Raw genomic sequence first — 17460 nt, 5'->3', positions numbered from 1 at the left:
CTCTTAAAAAAAAAACACGAAATCAGAACGAAACCCATCTAAAACTAATCTATCTCTAGAATCTAAAAAAAAAACGAAATCTAAGAAATTCACTACTATCGCTGTCTCTCTATCCCCAGAAACTGTAGTATCTAAGTGTAGGTTATAGTAACAAAGAAAATACAAAAAACGCTGTTCAATGTTAACTTATTTATTGCAAACCAACCAATCTAATTTATATCGATGTTAAACTACCGGCAGAGCGCAACAAAGTGATATTTTTATTTTGTCAATCGTGAAACTTATTGGAGATTAAATGAGTACTAGTCCGAAACTAAACAAAGTTTGTTTTGAATTATGGATGACAGTCAAGTTTAAACTTGTCATATAAAGAATGTAAATAAGCCAATCCTTGAGTCCGTGGTACACAACACTTTAGTAAAGATTCAAAAATCAATTTCGATTGCGAACGTTCTTCACTCGCGAAAGAGAGAGGAGGCAAATCACGCAAAAGAAAATCGCTCCCGAAATTCTCCATGAAAATCAATCTGCTGATGATTTTTTGTAAATTTCCTTGTCAGCACCCACCCAGTCACGACGTTCTAGCAGGATTATAGCAGAATTCTTAGAGAGCTGGATATTCTTAGAGCATTCTAGCAGAAATGTTCCACCGTTCTAGCAGGATTCTAACAGAACCAGCTCTGCTAGAATATTTCGTGACTGGGCAGGCCCGTGATACTGACGTAGCTTGCTGAAGTCGCCACCAAATGTTTGGTGGCGCTATTTCGGGAATAACATTTCAGAGGGTCAATAATAAATATTATTTATTTTTATTTTTTTGGAAAAAAATCCTGTAGCTGCTCAGAATGATTCTTTTCATTAAAATAAACCAAAAATGCCGCCAACAACAATATATTTTCAGCATCAGGTCTCAGGCAAAGCTTCCCAGCAGGTGTCTTTTTCAAATCCTCTGAAATATCTTCAGCAAATTCTTATTTGGCCAAAGAACTTACAGATCATCATAGACGGTTTCCACGCGAAATCGACCATAAAAATACGATTTTGAACCGGAACATTTCCGATCTTAATAAAACTAGCTGGATCGTTTGTCCTACTCAAATCAACAACTCCTGTGCACTCAGTTTAGTAATTCACAATGGCATTTGAAGTTTAGGAACACTTTTAGTTTTAAATTATTTGTAATTACGTTTAAATTGGATAAATAATATCTTTCGAAGGAGATTTAAAAAAAATCGATTGAAAGTGTGTTTTATCGGAAATCGTGCGCTCTTTGCAATGAAAATATTTTCAAAAGCCTAAACTTTCATTTTTGATCAAAAAACAGCCAAAAATAAAATTTTCTTCAAAAATCAGGCTGAATACACCCTTTGATTCAAATTTTGTCATTACCATTCGAAAGAGCGGACAATTTCCTACTTTTCTTCCATAGACACCAAGTTGGAGCGAAAGCGTTTTCGAGTGGTTTTTAAATAAAAACTTTTTTTTGTGTTTTTTTTATTTTTTCCAAAAAGCTAAATTACATGTTTTATGACAAATTTTGTAACAGATCCCATTTTTAAACATGAAACAAAGTTCTGCTCCGTGTTTTTGAGTTTTTTTTTCTTGACATACCAGTTTTAAATACATATAATAGGAACGAAATAATTGCTAAAGATAACCAAAAAAGGTGCACTTAAATTAAAATTTCCTGAACCACTTTTATTATGGAAAAATGTTTATCTCACTCGTTAGTGTTGTTAATACATGTATTTTTTTTTCCTTTTTTCCAAATTCATCTGGAAACATCAACTTTATTCGTGTTTATCAAAACTGTTTGCGTAGATTTTTAGCAAAGAACATCCAGAATAAATTAGCAGAATGAACATGCTATTTCATCAAATCTCTGAAAAGTTACAACAATTTAAGTGTAGAAATAGCTGCAAATTTAAAAAATTCTGTGATATTTATTCCCTTTTAGTCTTCTACGAATTAATTTAATTTTAGGATGCCAAATCAAAACCCCTGTGTTGCATTCTAATATTATTTTAACTGTAGAAAAAAACACGTTGACAAATTATTGAACATCATACAAAATTCTGCTAAGCGACTTAGGTGTATTGTTGAAAACAAATGTTGTTTTTACAACAATTTCCTACGCAAACGGCATGGCCTAACTCTAAAGTGCTCGGATCGGCATCAAATTTTCGGGATTCTCTACACAGTAATAGTTTTATACATAATTTTTGTTAGGTCATTAGGGTGGTTCTTGGCGCGTCAGGGTGGGTTTTAAAATGGCAAATATGGCAATTTCGCAAGAAAAAACACATATTTCCAAAACCATTACTTGGCATTGATTCAACCAAATATAGTTATCCGGTTTGTACAAAAAAAGTGACTTATTAGGCTTTCAAGGAAAAATACGCATTAGTTCAGTTGAAACGGCGATTGACAATGATTATTTAAAAAATACTCAAAATTGTCATCACAGTAATGACAAAAAATAGGAAAAAAAACTATTTTACATGTATTAACAACACTGACGAGTGAGATAAACATTTTTCCATAATAATAGTGGTTCAGGAAATGTTATTTTAAGTGCACCTTTTTTGGTTATCTTTAGTAATTATTTCGTTACTATTTAAAACTGGTACGTCAAGAAAAACTCAAAAACACGGAGCAGAACTTTGTTTCATGTTTAAAAATGGGATCTGTTACAAAATTTGTTGTAAAACATGTAATTTAGCTTTTTGAAAAAAATTAAAAAAAACCCGAAAAAAAGTTTTTATTTAAAAACCACTCGAAAACGCTTTCGCTCCAACTTGGTGTCTATGGAAGAAAAGTAGGAAATTGGCCGCTCTTTCGAATGGTAATGACAGAATTTGAATCAAAGGGTGTATTCAGCCTGATTTTTGAAGAAAATTTTATTTTTGGCTGTTTTTTGATCAAAAATGAAAGTTTAGGCTTTTGAAAATATTTTCATTGAAAAGAGCGCACGATTTCCGATAAAACACACTTTCGATCGATTTTTTTAAAATCTCCTTCGAAAGATATTATTTATCCAATTTAAACGTAATTACAAAAAATTTAAAACTAAAAGTGTTCCTAAAATTCAAATGCCATTGTGAATTACTAAACTGAGTGCACAGGAGTTGTTGATTTGAGTAGGACAAACGATCCAGCAAGTTTTATTAAGATCGGAAATGGTCCGGATTTTGAGTGGTCGTTTTCGCGTGGAAACCGTCCATAATGTTAATTTAAATCTACAATTTGGGGCGTTTATAACGTATGTGAGCTCAACCATGTTGTTGGGAAACCTTAAGAGCGAGTCCACGAACAGGGCATAGCCCATTGTTAGGGATGTTATGGAGCTCACCAATCTGCCTGAAATTCAGGGGTTGTGTGAACTTATATAACTAACATCTGGGCTAAATATGAGCACTCTGGCTCAATGGAAAGTGGGACAAATCTGGACACAACTTTTGGGCTTTTAAATACCTAAAAAAATTAAATATCTGCAACTAAGGCAAATTTCAATTGAGTCTCAAAATTCTTAAACAGGGCTTAAAAAAATGCTACAAAATGAAGGGTGAAGCATCCCAATTGTTCAAATCTAACGGAAGTTATAAGCATTTTAGTTAAAAAAATTGCAGTTTTCGACATTTCGACCTAGAGCTCATTGGCGACATGTAAGAATCAAAAAGTTGATTTCCATCCATTTCCTACTCTTTAAAAATTAAAGTCAAAAAATAAGAATCTGCTCTTGTCGGTTGACATTTCGTATTGTTGGATATGAACCTAATTTCCAATAAATGTGAAAAGGAGATTTTTTAAAATTTTAGTTTAAAAAACATGTTATTCTGAAATTGGCTCAGGAACTCGAATTTGATAAATCCATCTAAAAAAAATGGGATATCCGAGCAAAAATTTCCACCTCAAAAAAAATCATCGTAACATTAAGTTTAAAGCTAGATAATACTCAAATCATCATGCACTGAAAGCCCAACCATGGTTCTGGCTACCATATTGTGGAGTTAAATTGAGGCACACACCGATGTATTTTGCTAAAAACAAACCGTACAAACTTGATTTGAATAAATTACGTTGTCAATTTTTAACCCTCCAATACAGAAAAGATGATAATGATTTAGTATTCACTACCAGTTTCGAGGAAGCATGGTACATTTTACCACATTTGCGTTTACAAGAAAGCATGTTTTTGAATCAAACAAACCAACTTCTATGGTACCCCGTGGTTTGATGTGTTGAAAAATTTTCGACCAGAAAGCCTTCTATGAACAGCTGTTTTTAAACATAAAAGTTCAAATTTAGAAACTAATTTTGTTGTTTTGTGTCTATTCCAACTGAAACCAATAAAAAATATTCAAATATTGTGCAATTCCCCATAATTTTGACACTATAGACACCAAGACTTTGGTACTTTTTAGGCTTCAGTGACATTGTATCACAGACCACAGACGTAGCAGCTAGAACAAAATAATTTGAAAATCATGTGTAAAAACATGGCGGGTGATGTGCGGGTGATACACTAACGCCATCTCGTAGTCTATTGCCACTTGCAAGAATAAGCCTGAATGTATACTGCAGTGCACCACAGCTTCTGCAAGAGCCGCATTCTGATTCTCATCAACTTGATTTTGATGATGCTGGTTTTTAAAAATAAATTATTTTTTTTGCTCTGATATTAACTAACAATTATCTGAAGCAATACTCAAAATAATTACATTCGACAATTCAAAACTATTTTTGTTCTACATATCGATTTTCTCGGCGAAAAGAGGCATGAAATTTTGGATGAGAATGAGAATACGCCCAACCACGTGCTAATCAATGTTGTTGTTTACACTTGAGAGCAGCGCGGGAGAGTTGTCAAATCTCCTTTGCGATTTCAGCGCCACAAACGGCTTGCCATGCTCAATAACACCGTTGCATGTTGTTACACAAGGTGGTGATCAAGCCAAAACGTCTGTTTTCTGTGATTGTATGCAGATGACAGCCGTAGCATCCCCGTGTCAGCACCAAGGATCTGACACGCATGCAGTTATCTGAAGTCTCCGCCAGAGGCGCCGTCAATATTGTTTACGTGTGGTTGTTTGAAAAGGTCGTATGAAATACATACATAAATATGTTTACTATTTTTTTTTTGTGAGTTTTCACTATCTTTTGCATATATATTTGAGATGATTACAAGTGTTAAGTAAATTTCTCCACATTTAACAATTATTATATCAAAATATTACAAGGTTTTACTTGACCATCCATAAATTACGTTTGATTTTTCCTGACCGTTGGTTTAAAATAAATTGCGCTTTTAAAAAAAAAATCTGCCTGTGTGGATCAATCGGACCGCGCACTGGACTCACAATCCAGAGGTCGCTGGTTCGAATCCCGAGGCGGACGCAAAAAAATCTAAGTGTAAATATAGGTTTTCAGTGCCCTCTCCCCGTGCCATACCTTCACACTTAGGAGACCCGGGAGTTGGAGTCTTGTCGCAAAAAGAACGATACACGCCTGTGGATCCGTAGACGAAACCACAAGGTTTAAGAGGGCCACATTATAAGGTGTTACGTCGATTCCGTTCCGCTTTTAAAATACTCACTAATTTTCCGTCGAAAATGTTTAAAACAATTTTTAATTGAACACCAAAAAGGTGATATGCCAACATTAAGTGCTCGATGGAATTAAATGCTGATCCCCAAATTCAAGTCCGAGATTAAATGTAAATCTTTTTTAAGGACAAAAGATAAACTAAAAATTTTTTTTTTTTGAAATTATGACCGATGCGCCATACGATCTTTTCAAATGCTACGCCCCAAAAACTTGGTTCGATCTTGGTTCGATTTTGACTTCACTCGCCTTGTATGTGGATGACAGTCGAGACGTAGCCGTGGTCAGCACCACTCAAAAGTATTTATTTCACTTTGTTTACACACATTGCCCATCTACAAAATGTGACAGGTCATTTTTCGACGTGTGACGTTACACTTGCAAGTGTAGTATTGAATAAGATGTTCCACCGAATAATCAAGATGATGATTTTTTTAGATTCTTTTTACCGATCTTTCGTGCGCGAGAGAGCCATGCTCCCTTCGGATTTTTTTTCTTGATGAACATCCAAAGATTTTCTTTTGATGATGATTATTCTATCGCTGATATTGATTATGTCCCCCTGTGTTGATGGCCATCGAAGTAAGCTTGATAAACTCAATGTTTACTTTTGTTTATTATTATGCCCAATTCTAAATATGTTCTGAAATCATAGTTGTATTGTTAATTTGAAATGGTTAACCGCGGTGGAAATCTACCAAAGCATCTTCCGGTGGATACTTTTCTACCACATTTTTTTTTGTGGTATCAATGTGGTAGATGCTTTGGTGGATTTTTGACAGTTCGATAATTTCAAGAAAATCCACCGCGGTTAAGCAAAATCAAATTAACAATGCAACTCATATTTTAATCACGCGCTCAATCTGTTAACAAGTTGTGTTCTTTTATCATGCCTCTCATTTATTCGGGGTCTTTCTCGCACTCACACCACTACAAGCTCTCCACGTGCTCTGGGCTTACCTCCAGCCGCACTTTTACATCGCCACATGTCACTTTCTGCCGGCGCAAAAACCGGCCTCACAAATCCACTCAAAGCAAAACGCTCATAACTTTTGAAGTGATCGTATTTGACAATGTTGAATTAGGAAAAAAATAAATTTATTATTCAATTTTTTTTAATTATTTTCACAAAATAAATATTTTTGACAATTTAAATTTTACTTTCTGTTCAAACCTGCCGCCACAATTCCCGTACGCGTGTTCCGTTCAAGGGGGCACCCCCTTTGCCAAATGGCACGACCACCACAGTGGCAAATCGGCCAAACATGTTCTCACGAACAGGGACAGTCCTTTCTCTGACACGGTGTTTTCGCCACCACCAGCCGCCGAGGTCGCTCTCCCTGGTATCCAGTTCTACGCTGACAGCACACCTTGCCACACGGTCCGACCACCGCCAGTGTCAGAGCAGATTCCACCAGCAGAAGAGGCTAGTGAGCACCAGCACCGCCACAACGGGAAGTAGCTGCATTAAGATGACCGGCGTCAAAAAGTACCAGATCGTCGAACGGGGTGCCCCCAACTCCACGGATTATCGGGTGTTCTTCAGTGAGTACCCTTCAACAAGGCAAATTTGATTCTTTTTGTTGTTTTGGGCTAAATTTAACCCAATCCGGTGAGCTCTTGGATCGGTGGAACCGGTTTTGTGCTCGTGAAAGTTTGATTAACAAAGAAGGCGCTCGTGCCGCAAATTTGTTCGGTGAAGCGGAAGTGAAGTTTAATTCACAGATTGCATAACCTCAAAGTAATTGATAAGAAGCGGAGTATAATTTAGTAATTTATTTCAACATTGTTTTGGTTTCGCACACACGTGAAAACGTCACAACTTTAAGGTGCGTTTAGAAGAGTGGTTTGCGTTTGACGAGGGTGACCTTTAGCACGACAAGGGAATCTGTTGTCCAACCTTATCACCAATGTAGAGCGTCGCTTCGTTTTTCCTGGGCGTGCTTATCAGTAGATTAGATCGCTACACATACTACCCACCTACCTTATCATTTGCTGGGAAACATGCAATTTGTCAACGTTTGCGGGAACTTGTAAAAATGCTGTGATTTAGACAATTTTAACAAATTTTGTCACCTATCAGTTATGATTGTGTTTTTTACTTATTGACCAATAGTTGTTGCCTGTTGCCCTGAACGATAGATTTTTTGGTCTCAATTTTGACATTAAAAATACTCGGGAAATGGAATGGTATGAAGCCGCTGTATCTCAGCAACCAGGGGTCCAATCTTCAATGTCTCTTATATTTTTTTAGAGGTTGTCACTCATGGTCACTATTTTTCAAAATCAAAAAACTGTAAATATTTCGCTGAAATCAAACTTTCGGTGGATATATCTTGAAAACGGGCCCCTATATCAAAAAATCTGTACAATAGTTTTGTATGGCACATTCAATTTTATTTTTAAAAAATTAAGTCAAAAAAAATTTGCATTTCATTCCGTTTTTTTTCCCAGAATCACAATTTTTCAAAAAATTATAACTCGGCGGCAGATTTTTTGACCATACTTCTCTATGGCTCAAAAGTTGCGGGGTGTTGTCCGCTAAAACCAGGGGGTAGCGAAGAAGACGCCATCTTGGAAGTTCAGAAAACAAACACTGACAATCAGTATTATACATATTACTATGGTTACACGAAGTGTGTTATCCTGGTTGAACTCAAAAGTCCCATGCATATGTGTAAAAGCAAACTGGAAAATGTGTAATGCCGATTCTGAGTGTACGGGCGCACTGTTAGGTCGACCAAAAGAAAAAAAGCAAAAAAAGGTAAACAGAAAAATCACTTTTTTCGATATGAATTTTCAGCCAATATTGGGGTGGAATCTACAAGAATATGATAGAATTTGCCATCAGCAACACAATTCACGTGTTTTTTCAGGAATTTATCGTTTAAATTGCGGAAAATTTGAAAATACACCCAAACAATGATTTGTTATGGGCTACCATTTGACAGCTAGTGCTTTTGTTGTGGGCTCTCATTTGACAACCGTGCTAATGTCGACTGTTGTCAGTTTGCTTTGGTCGGAATAGGGTTGCCATCCCCCCGGCTAAAACATATAAAAAAATATTGAAAATAAAAAAAATGAGTTTTTGTGAAAAAAAGAAAATTAAAAAATCGTCATATTTTTTTCCCGTGTACCTTTTTTTTTCAATAGTCCTCAACAATACCTACAACTTTGCCGAAGACACCAAATTGATCAGAAAATTCACTCAAAGTTTACAGTGGTTACACTTTTGCGATTTTCGCGGATTTGGCGCGGATTTACCAAAGCTGAGAAATATTTTATTATTCAATGATTTTTTTTTTGTTAAATTTAATTCATACAAAGTACCTAATCCTGTCTTGAAGTGGAATTCAGTGCTTTTGACAATTTTAAATATAAGTGCTGAAAATTTTGCAAGAATTTGTTGTCAATTTGTTATTCAACATTTGTCAGATTTGTTTCATGACTTCAAAAATGTTAGGGGAAATATACCCTATTATCGGCCTATCAGCACTTTGATCATAAATTACAAATTTCATAAAGTGTTTTCGACTGTTCCAAAGTAACAAATAGCTTAAATAAAAGTGATTAAGAGGCAGTATTTGTAAATATTGCTCGGTTTGTTCTAGAGGTCGTATCGAGATGCTCCGATTTGGATGAAACTTTCAGCGTTTGTTTGTCTATACATGAGATGAACTCATGCCAAATATGAGCCCTTTTCGACAAAGGGAAGTGGGGTAAAACGGGCTTGGAAGTTTGAGGTCGAAAAAACCTAAAAAATCTTAAAATTGCTCGCATTTCCGTAAAACTTCATCAATTTCAACTCTCTTAGATGCATTCGAAAGGTCTTTTGAAGCACTTCAACATGAGCCATAGACATCCAGGATTGGTTTGACTTTTTCTCTTAGCTTTTGCAAATTACTGTCAAAAATGGATTTTTTTGAAACCTTAATATCTTTTTGCAACAGCCTCCAACACCCATACTCCCTTAGGTCAAAAGATAGGTAATTTCATGGACTATAAGCCTACGGTATTAACTTTTTGGCCAATCGCAGTTTTTCTCATAGTTTTTCAATTTTTCTAGAACAAACATTTTACAACGTTAGTTTTTGCCCTGTAGGCCAAGAAGACAGCATTTTTTGGTCTCAATTTTGTCATATTTGGAATCCTCGGACAATTTCACGTAAGTTAGAAGTATTGGAGCTGTAATTTTGATTTAAAAAATAATTAAATAAAACATTTTTGAAAAAAGAAATAGATCTTATTTACCCTGTGATCAATACGTCAAATGCTGTATCAAGTAGGCGAAAACCTGTTTTACCCCTAATCCAACAAATTGTTAAAAAATATTTTAATTCATTCTAAATGACAATTTTTCCAATCAAATTTACAACTCCAATACTTCTTACTTACGTGAAATTGTCCGAGGATTCCGAATATGACAAAATTGAGACCAAAAATTGCCGTCTTCTTGGCCTACAGGGCAAAAACTAATGTTGTAAAATGTTTGTTTTAGAAAAATTAAAAAACTATGAGAAAAACTGCGATTGGCCAAAAAGTTAATACCGTAGGCTTATAGTCCATGAAATTACCTATCTTTTGACCTATGGGAGTATGGGTGTTGGAGGCTGTTGCAAAAAGATATTAAGGTTTAAAAAAAATCAATTTTTGACAGTAATTTGCAAAAGCTAAGAGAAAAAGTCAAACCAATCCTGGAAGTCTATGGCACATTTTGAAGTGCTTCAAAAGACCTTTCGAATGCATCTAAGAGAGTTGGAATTGATGAAGTTTTACGGAAATGCGAGCAATTTTAAGATTTTTTAGGTTTTTTCGACCTCAAACTTCCAAGCCCATTTTACCCTTCTTCCCTTTGTCGTAGAGGGCTCATATTTGGCATGAGTTCATCTCATGTATAGACAAACAAACGCTGAAAGTTTCATCCAAATCGGAGCACCTCGATACGACCTGTTACACATTGGTGAAAAACTCGCTCTTAAGCAACTTTCCATTGTTGATGGTTCCAAAAATGTTGATTTAATAGCGGAAAACTGCAAAAGAGATGAGAATTGGTCTAATGGCTTAGAGCAGGCCTGCCCAACCTTTTTGGCTCAATTTTCACATTTTTATCGTCAAAATTACAATTGTTCATTTTTTCATGGTTTTTTTTTGCATGGAATCGGTTCTTAGATGACCAGTGAATATAACTTTGACAAAAGTTTGAAAAAATATTTTTGCAAGTCGTTGTTATGTAAGTTTTAAGTGAAAAATTGGTCCGGCCCGCGGGCCGGATTGATTTTTGACGTAAAATGTAGATAAAAACGACTTGTACAAACTATTGAAAAAGTTATGTTCACTGGTCATCTGTGAACCGATTCCAAGAAATAAACCATGAAAAAATGAACACTTGTAATCTCCGAGCCGAACCAGCGTTTATGGCTGAAAGGCTCGTTAATAAAGACAACTAACTAACTAACACTTGTAATCTTGACGATCACTCCCTGTTCAACTTTCGTTGGGTTTGGTCGTCTTTCGAGCTAGCTTAGCGCGTTTTTGACGGTGTTTTGTTAACTTTCGCCGACGGCCATGGCGGCGGCCGCGACGGTGGAGAGTGAGTGGACGGAGCACAGGGCTGAGAATGGAAGGACGTTCTACTGGAACGCGGCCTTGAGGAAAAGTGTGTGGGAGAAACCGGACGGGTTTCAACCCAAGACGCAGGCGGCGACGAAGGAAGGCTAAGGAGGAGATCAACGTCGGCGATGGCGGCAACGACGGCGATGTGGAGAAACTGCTCAGCAACAACAAGTTCAGCCCGCTAGCGGAGGAGAGCAACAACAACAACAATGCGAACCCAGCAGCAGAAAAAACCATCCCCGTGGTACCAGCAACCGGCAAGTCGGCCGGGGAGAAGAAGCAGCCGCCGCTGGTGGTGAAAGAAATGAGCTTCGCCCGCCTTGCGAAGGTGATGTCGTCGTGTGATGTCCAGCCGGAACACAAACTGACGCGGTACGGCACAAAAATTACGTGCTTCTCGAGCGACGACTTCGACACGGTGCAAGCCCACCTGACGAAGAACAAGGTGCAGTTCTACACGCACGGAAAGCGCAGTGCGAGACCGCACCGGGTAGTAATGCGAGGTCTCCCGAACGTGGAACCGGATTACATCAAGGAGCTGCTCAAGACGGAACATCAGCTGGACGTCTTGGCAGTACACGCCATCAGGCGGAAGCAGCAGCTTCCCGCCATCGATGAGACGCCTTTCATCGTGCTCTTTCCCAAGGGGCACACCAGTATCAAGGAGTTGAGTAACAAGGTGAAGAAAGTGGGACCAGTCGTCGTCCGGTGGGTGGCCTACCGCAACAAAGAACCGCACGTGACCCAGTGCAAGAACTGCTTGCAGTTTGGTCACGGAACCAGTAACTGCCATCTCAAGCCCAGGTGCAGCAGCTGTGGGGGTCCCCACAGCACAGAAAAGTGCAAAGCAGAAGAAACGCAAGCCAAGAAGTGTGTCAACTGTTCTGGATCCCACGAGGGTCTGGACCGCAGCTGTCCCAAACGTGCGCAGTTCATCCAGTCGAGGCAGCAGGCGTCCAAGCCAAAGCCGCCAGCATGGAAAAAAGACAAACAGACTCCGGCAGGAGCTGTGTTTACCGCGGCGGATTTTCCTCCGCTACCTGGAGCGGTACCGGAAGAGAAACATCCTCGTCCCGCAGGAAGAAGTAGCGAAAATACTGGCGCCGGCGCCGGTGCAACCCCGAAAGAGCAACAAGGTGAACGGATGCTGTACAGCGAGTCGGAGCTGTGGGCCATTTACCGAGAGTACAGAGTTCGCTTGAGGCAGTGCAAGACACCCGAGGAACAGATTGACGTGATCGCACACTTGCTGACACATGGCACGAGAAAATGATCATCTAATTCAGTTACAGTTTTTTTTTATTCTTTTATATATTATTTGTTGTACTCTTGATCCTCGGTCCTAACCTGGTCGCAGCACCTAAAAGGACCTAATAAAAATAAGTTGTGAAGAAAAAAAAAAAAAATCTTGACGATCAAAAATATGAAAATTGAGCCAAAAAGTTTGGGCAAGCCTGGCTTAGAGTGATTATAATTGGTATATTCCCCTATATGGATAATGTAAATAATTTCATGAAAAATGATCTTAAAATACATTTTTGATTTCTTGTGTATTTTATATTTAAACACAGACTTATTATTATACATAAGTTGCAATAACAACTTTATTTAATCATTAGGCTCAAATTAAATAAAAAAAATCTTTGGTGAAAATGATTTGGAAATGGAACATATTAGCAAAAAGGACAACAACATAAAATTATTTAAAAAATAAATGATTTTTTCTATGCCTATAACAAAGTCAAAACTTTATAGCTCTCATATATTTTTTTTTTTTCAAATTTTGCTACAGGCTGAACGTGAAACGTGAAAATGTAGCGTGAAGGGACAACATCGTAAAACTGGACTTTCCAAAGGCACACCAAAACAATCGCTTAAGTTTTGCCAGTTTGAAATATTTTTTAAAATATTGCTCTTCTACACATTATTACAAACTGAAAGACGAATCTTGTGCTCCTTAAACTGAACAAATTGGTTGAATTAGAGTTTTTTTTTGCCGGCCATTTCTTTGCGTGAAAGGGGCATATTTAAGAAAGAAAAAGGACTCCTCTCTCATTCAATGGCTTGCAGATTTTATTTGGTCAATGTTTTTGGCGTTTGAGGCAAGAAAACGCATTTATAGCACAATGCAAATATTGAATCATAATAGAAAATAAATCTATCATTTCAAAAATCACATTGAATATTGAAAAATGTGACATTTTGGTATAGCTTTGCTAAGAATCTGTTGTAACATTTTATATTCTGAAACTCAATTTTAAATGATTAAATAAATATTTAATGGTTAAACAAAATGTCCAAAGAAACAACAGATTATTCGTTTTTCAAAAGTTATTTTACACATCTTCAATCTGAAGTTTTTGGGAATAAGTGTTAGTATAAAATTAATTATAAAGTATTATGACAAAAAAACATTACTGACCAACCCAGTAAATGCTTTTTTTAAATATAAATGTTTAGACAAACTTAAACAGTTGAAAAATTTTTGTATCCGGAATCTTAACAATGTCATCGCTGTTTAGCGGTATAACTTTATTTAAGTCAGGCGATTTTTATTTTCAAAAGGTTTGGATTTTTAAGCTTTTACATGATTTGCTTTCATTTGCGTAAAAATCGCTCGTGATATATTTTTTTCCATGGGGAGCTGGTTACGCTAATTTGTGTTGTCAAATTTTATAAAACTTCATTCGCCTCTTTTTATTTTTTTTTATGAGTTTTAAAGGGTAGAAATTTAATTTGGACTATCAAAAATACGTCATTTTGCTGTAGAATTAATCTTCGGAATTAATCAATTTGGCAACTTACCAAGTTAAATAAAAGATGAAATATCAATAAAAAAAATATGACAATTTCAAAAATAATTTGTTTTACCCAAATGTTCATTTTATATATCATCTGTTAATTTTGTGATATTTGATAATAAATTTATTTGCACACAGTCCAGTAAAGTTGATTTTTATTATTTTTTTATTATTGTTAAAATCAATTAGCTGGCATTCGCAAGGGTTTCTGCAAAATCTTATGAAATTTTCAGCATAAGTAGGGGAAGTTCTCGTATGTTTGGCAGGTTAAGCACTCACTCTCCAACCAATTTGCTGATTTTCACTATTTAAACAACTAATTTTGCAAAACTTTGGAAAGAAACTTGCTTGTCACACGATTTCAATTGAAAACGCTTTTTACGAGCTGTAATTGAATGTCAAAGTGCTGGTATGGCAACATTAGAGGCACGCTGGAATTAGATGCTGTTCCCCTATTTTGAAATGTGTACCTTCTTATGCTTTTTGAATAACCTTTTTTTTGTAAAAATTGGCATTGAAATTTTATTTCAGTTTTCTATATAAACCTCAAATCTTTTTCAAAAATTTCAATTTCTTATAGTGAAACATAATTTATAGAGATTGTTTTAATATTTTTTACAAAATAAACAATAAATAAATACTTTTTAAAACTAGTTTGATGAAAGTTGTTTTGAATCTAATGGTTAGCTGGTATTTACAAAAAACCTGAATTGTTTCGAAATTTCGCGAAAAACATGTATGGCGTGGATTTCGCGGATTTAATTTTGGGAAAGTTGTAACCACCCTGATGATTTTTGTATGGACAGCTGCCAAAATTGTATGGAGACTTGTTTAGTTGAACCAATGACACAAAATAGCTTCTTTGGTGATAGGGATGCCCCCCGCCAGGTTTGAGCCAAATTAAAAAAATACAGAAAAATGGGTAAAATTGGTGATTTGGTTGGTTGAATATTTCCTCTTTTTAGGGTAAACTAACCTTAAGTAATAAGTAAAAATTAAAAATTCAACAGAAACTGAATTTTCATCACCATCACCATTTCCTTTTATAAAATAATGCTTTTTTTACACAGAAAAAAATAATGTAAATTTGGAAGCTTTAATTTTGGAAGGTTGAATATTACCTCTTTTATGATGTAATTTTACATCAATTTAGACTGAAAAAGTGACATTACAACAGAAAAGTGGTAAAATTACACATTTCTAGAGGTAAAATTACACCTTTTTTCTGACATAAAAGATGTACCCCTTCCCAGATGTAATATTACCATGATTTTTTTTCTGTGTACATAATATCTGTTACCATTCCCAGAAAAAAATATATTTTTTTACAAGTACACTCCCGATGGTTTGACACCAACTGTCGTCAAACGAACGGGGTCACTTTTTAGTTTGACACCCCTTTTACACGGAGTTCACACACAGGAGGCATTCTTGTCTGTGAATTGAAAAACTTAATCGGATCGGAGTCTTAAATAAAGTGGATCTTTTGTTTTTTTTTTATGGAATCTGCACTACAATAATCTTTCAAATCTCCATACATTCTGTATTTATTAGAAAATAAATAAATCAGTATTTCGCTTGTCTCTGGCAGCATAAAATTTCGTATTTAGTCAAATGTAACGTTGACTGGATCTGCTTATAAATAAATAAAATGATTTCTCTGTGAGACACCGAAGGCACGTGAATTCTATGTTTTTAAAAAAGATCAATCGGTCTTATAATTTTCTCTTCTGCCTTTGCAACCAATCATTATCATTACCAGGGAAAGAGAACAGTAATTAACCTGGTAATCAACCAATTTTACTGTTATGTACAGCTCGTTTTGACTCATCAATTATGAATTACGAGTTTGACATGTTTGTCTTTGAAATTAGTGGTTCTACGTTTGAATCGATATCGATTAAAGCATTATTTCCCCGCTCTTTCTCTGTTTACAGAAACCGAAGATGGCCAGTCCGTTTCGCCGCTGCACGACATTCCCCTGTACGCCAACGACGCCAAGACGGTGCTGAACATGGTGGTGGAGGTTCCCCGCTGGACCAACGCCAAGATGGAGATCAGCCTAGGCGAGGGCCTCAACCCGATCAAGCAGGACGTCAAGAAGGGCAAGCTGCGCTTCGTGGCCAACTGCTTCCCCCACCACGGGTACATCTGGAACTACGGCGCCTTCCCGCAGACCTGGGAAAACCCGGACCATCTGGATCCGAACACCGGCTGCAAGGGCGACAACGATCCCATTGATGTGCTGGAGATTGGCTCGCGAGTGGCGAAGCGCGGGGACGTTGTGCAGGTCAAGGTGCTGGGGACGGTCGCGCTGATCGACGAGGGCGAAACCGACTGGAAGGTGATCTCGATCGACGTGAACGATCCGGTGGCGGACCAGCTGAACGACATCAACGACGTGGAGAAGGTGTTCCCAGGCCTTTTGAAGGCCACCGTCGAGTGGTTCAAGATCTACAAGATCCCGGACGGCAAGCCAGAGAACCAGTTTGCGTTCAACGGTGAGGCGAAGGACGCCGCGTTCGCCAACAAGGTCGTCGAGGAGACGCACAAGTTCTGGCTGACGCTGATCAATAAGGAGATCGACGGGACGAGCATTTCTTGGTGCGTAGAGTTGACTCAGGTTATCTAGATCGAATCCTAATTTTTGTTTCATTTTGCAGCCTCAACACCACGGTGGAGGGCTCTCCGTACCTGGTGGCCGCGGACGCCGCCGAGGAAGTGCTGGCCAAGAGCTCCAGTGGTGGAACTTCCGAGCCGCGCAGCGATGCCAGTAAGTACCTTTTAAACCTTTTTATTTGGGTTCCGTTGCTTGCATGGTTTCGTTACATCTTAGGTTTGTTTGCTTTTCCCTACTTTCCTTCTTTAGTTCACAAGTGGCACTTCCGCGAGGAGAATGCCTACTCCAAGCTGTAAACTCGTCGTTTTGGGACACCCGGAAAACGGACGGATTGGCATTTTAGTTTCTTTTTTGTATTTATTGTACGACTTTTTCTTTTTAACTGATTTGCGATAGTCAGCGTAGTATACGATTAACATGCGGTGTTGAGCTGAGTAAAGAATATGATCTTAAGTTTGAATTTTTGTTTGCGCTTTCTTGCTTTTCTAACCGATCCGAACAATCTCCCGGCTCAATCTTAAAACCAACTATTCTCTCTTTTCTATTTCCAGTCGACAAGTGGCACTACATCACGCTGAAGTAAAACTTGCTTTCCCGAACTAGAACTATTTATCAGCAGTGTCCACGTATTATTAATTAGGAAAGAGCAGAAAAAAAATGTTTTGAAAACGTAGAAAATTTGACGTCTGAATTCCTAGAAGGGACATTTCCTCGAATAGACCATGTCACAGAACCGTAAAATATGAGCATTTAAAATAAAAGCAGTGCACTCGAATGGAACTCTTTCTTTTTACTTTGGCACCATCGACAAATGACGTAGTG

The 17460-nt window shown here is 37.2% G+C and overlaps 1 protein-coding gene across 3 annotated transcripts; it reads left to right on the top strand.

The window, feature by feature from the left end:
* The first annotated feature begins 6844 nt into the window (after positions 1-6844).
* LOC120424508 (inorganic pyrophosphatase) lies at positions 6845-17418 on the top strand. Of its 3 annotated transcripts, none has more exons than XM_039588661.2 (4): positions 6845-7149; positions 15956-16622; positions 16682-16791; positions 16888-17098. In XM_039588661.2, the coding sequence occupies exons 1-4, from the start codon at positions 6870-6872 to the stop codon at positions 16932-16934; spliced, it is 1104 nt and encodes a 367-aa protein (XP_039444595.1). In that variant the 5' UTR covers positions 6845-6869; the 3' UTR covers positions 16935-17098. The 3 variants fall into 3 exon arrangements, with proteins under 3 accessions (XP_039444595.1, XP_052562767.1, XP_039444596.1); XM_052706807.1 differs by having other exon boundaries at positions 6846-7149; positions 16855-17098; XM_039588662.2 differs by lacking the exon at positions 16888-17098 and adding an exon at positions 17190-17418 and having other exon boundaries at positions 6849-7149.
* The last annotated feature ends 42 nt before the right edge of the window (positions 17419-17460 follow it).

The sequence above is a fragment of the Culex pipiens genome, chromosome 1 (assembly GCF_016801865.2).
Source record: "Culex pipiens pallens isolate TS chromosome 1, TS_CPP_V2, whole genome shotgun sequence".
Taxonomy (NCBI): Eukaryota; Metazoa; Arthropoda; class Insecta; order Diptera; family Culicidae; genus Culex; species Culex pipiens.
The sequence above is the reverse complement of the archived record's forward strand: the minus strand, read 5'-3'. Positions and strand labels throughout refer to the sequence as shown.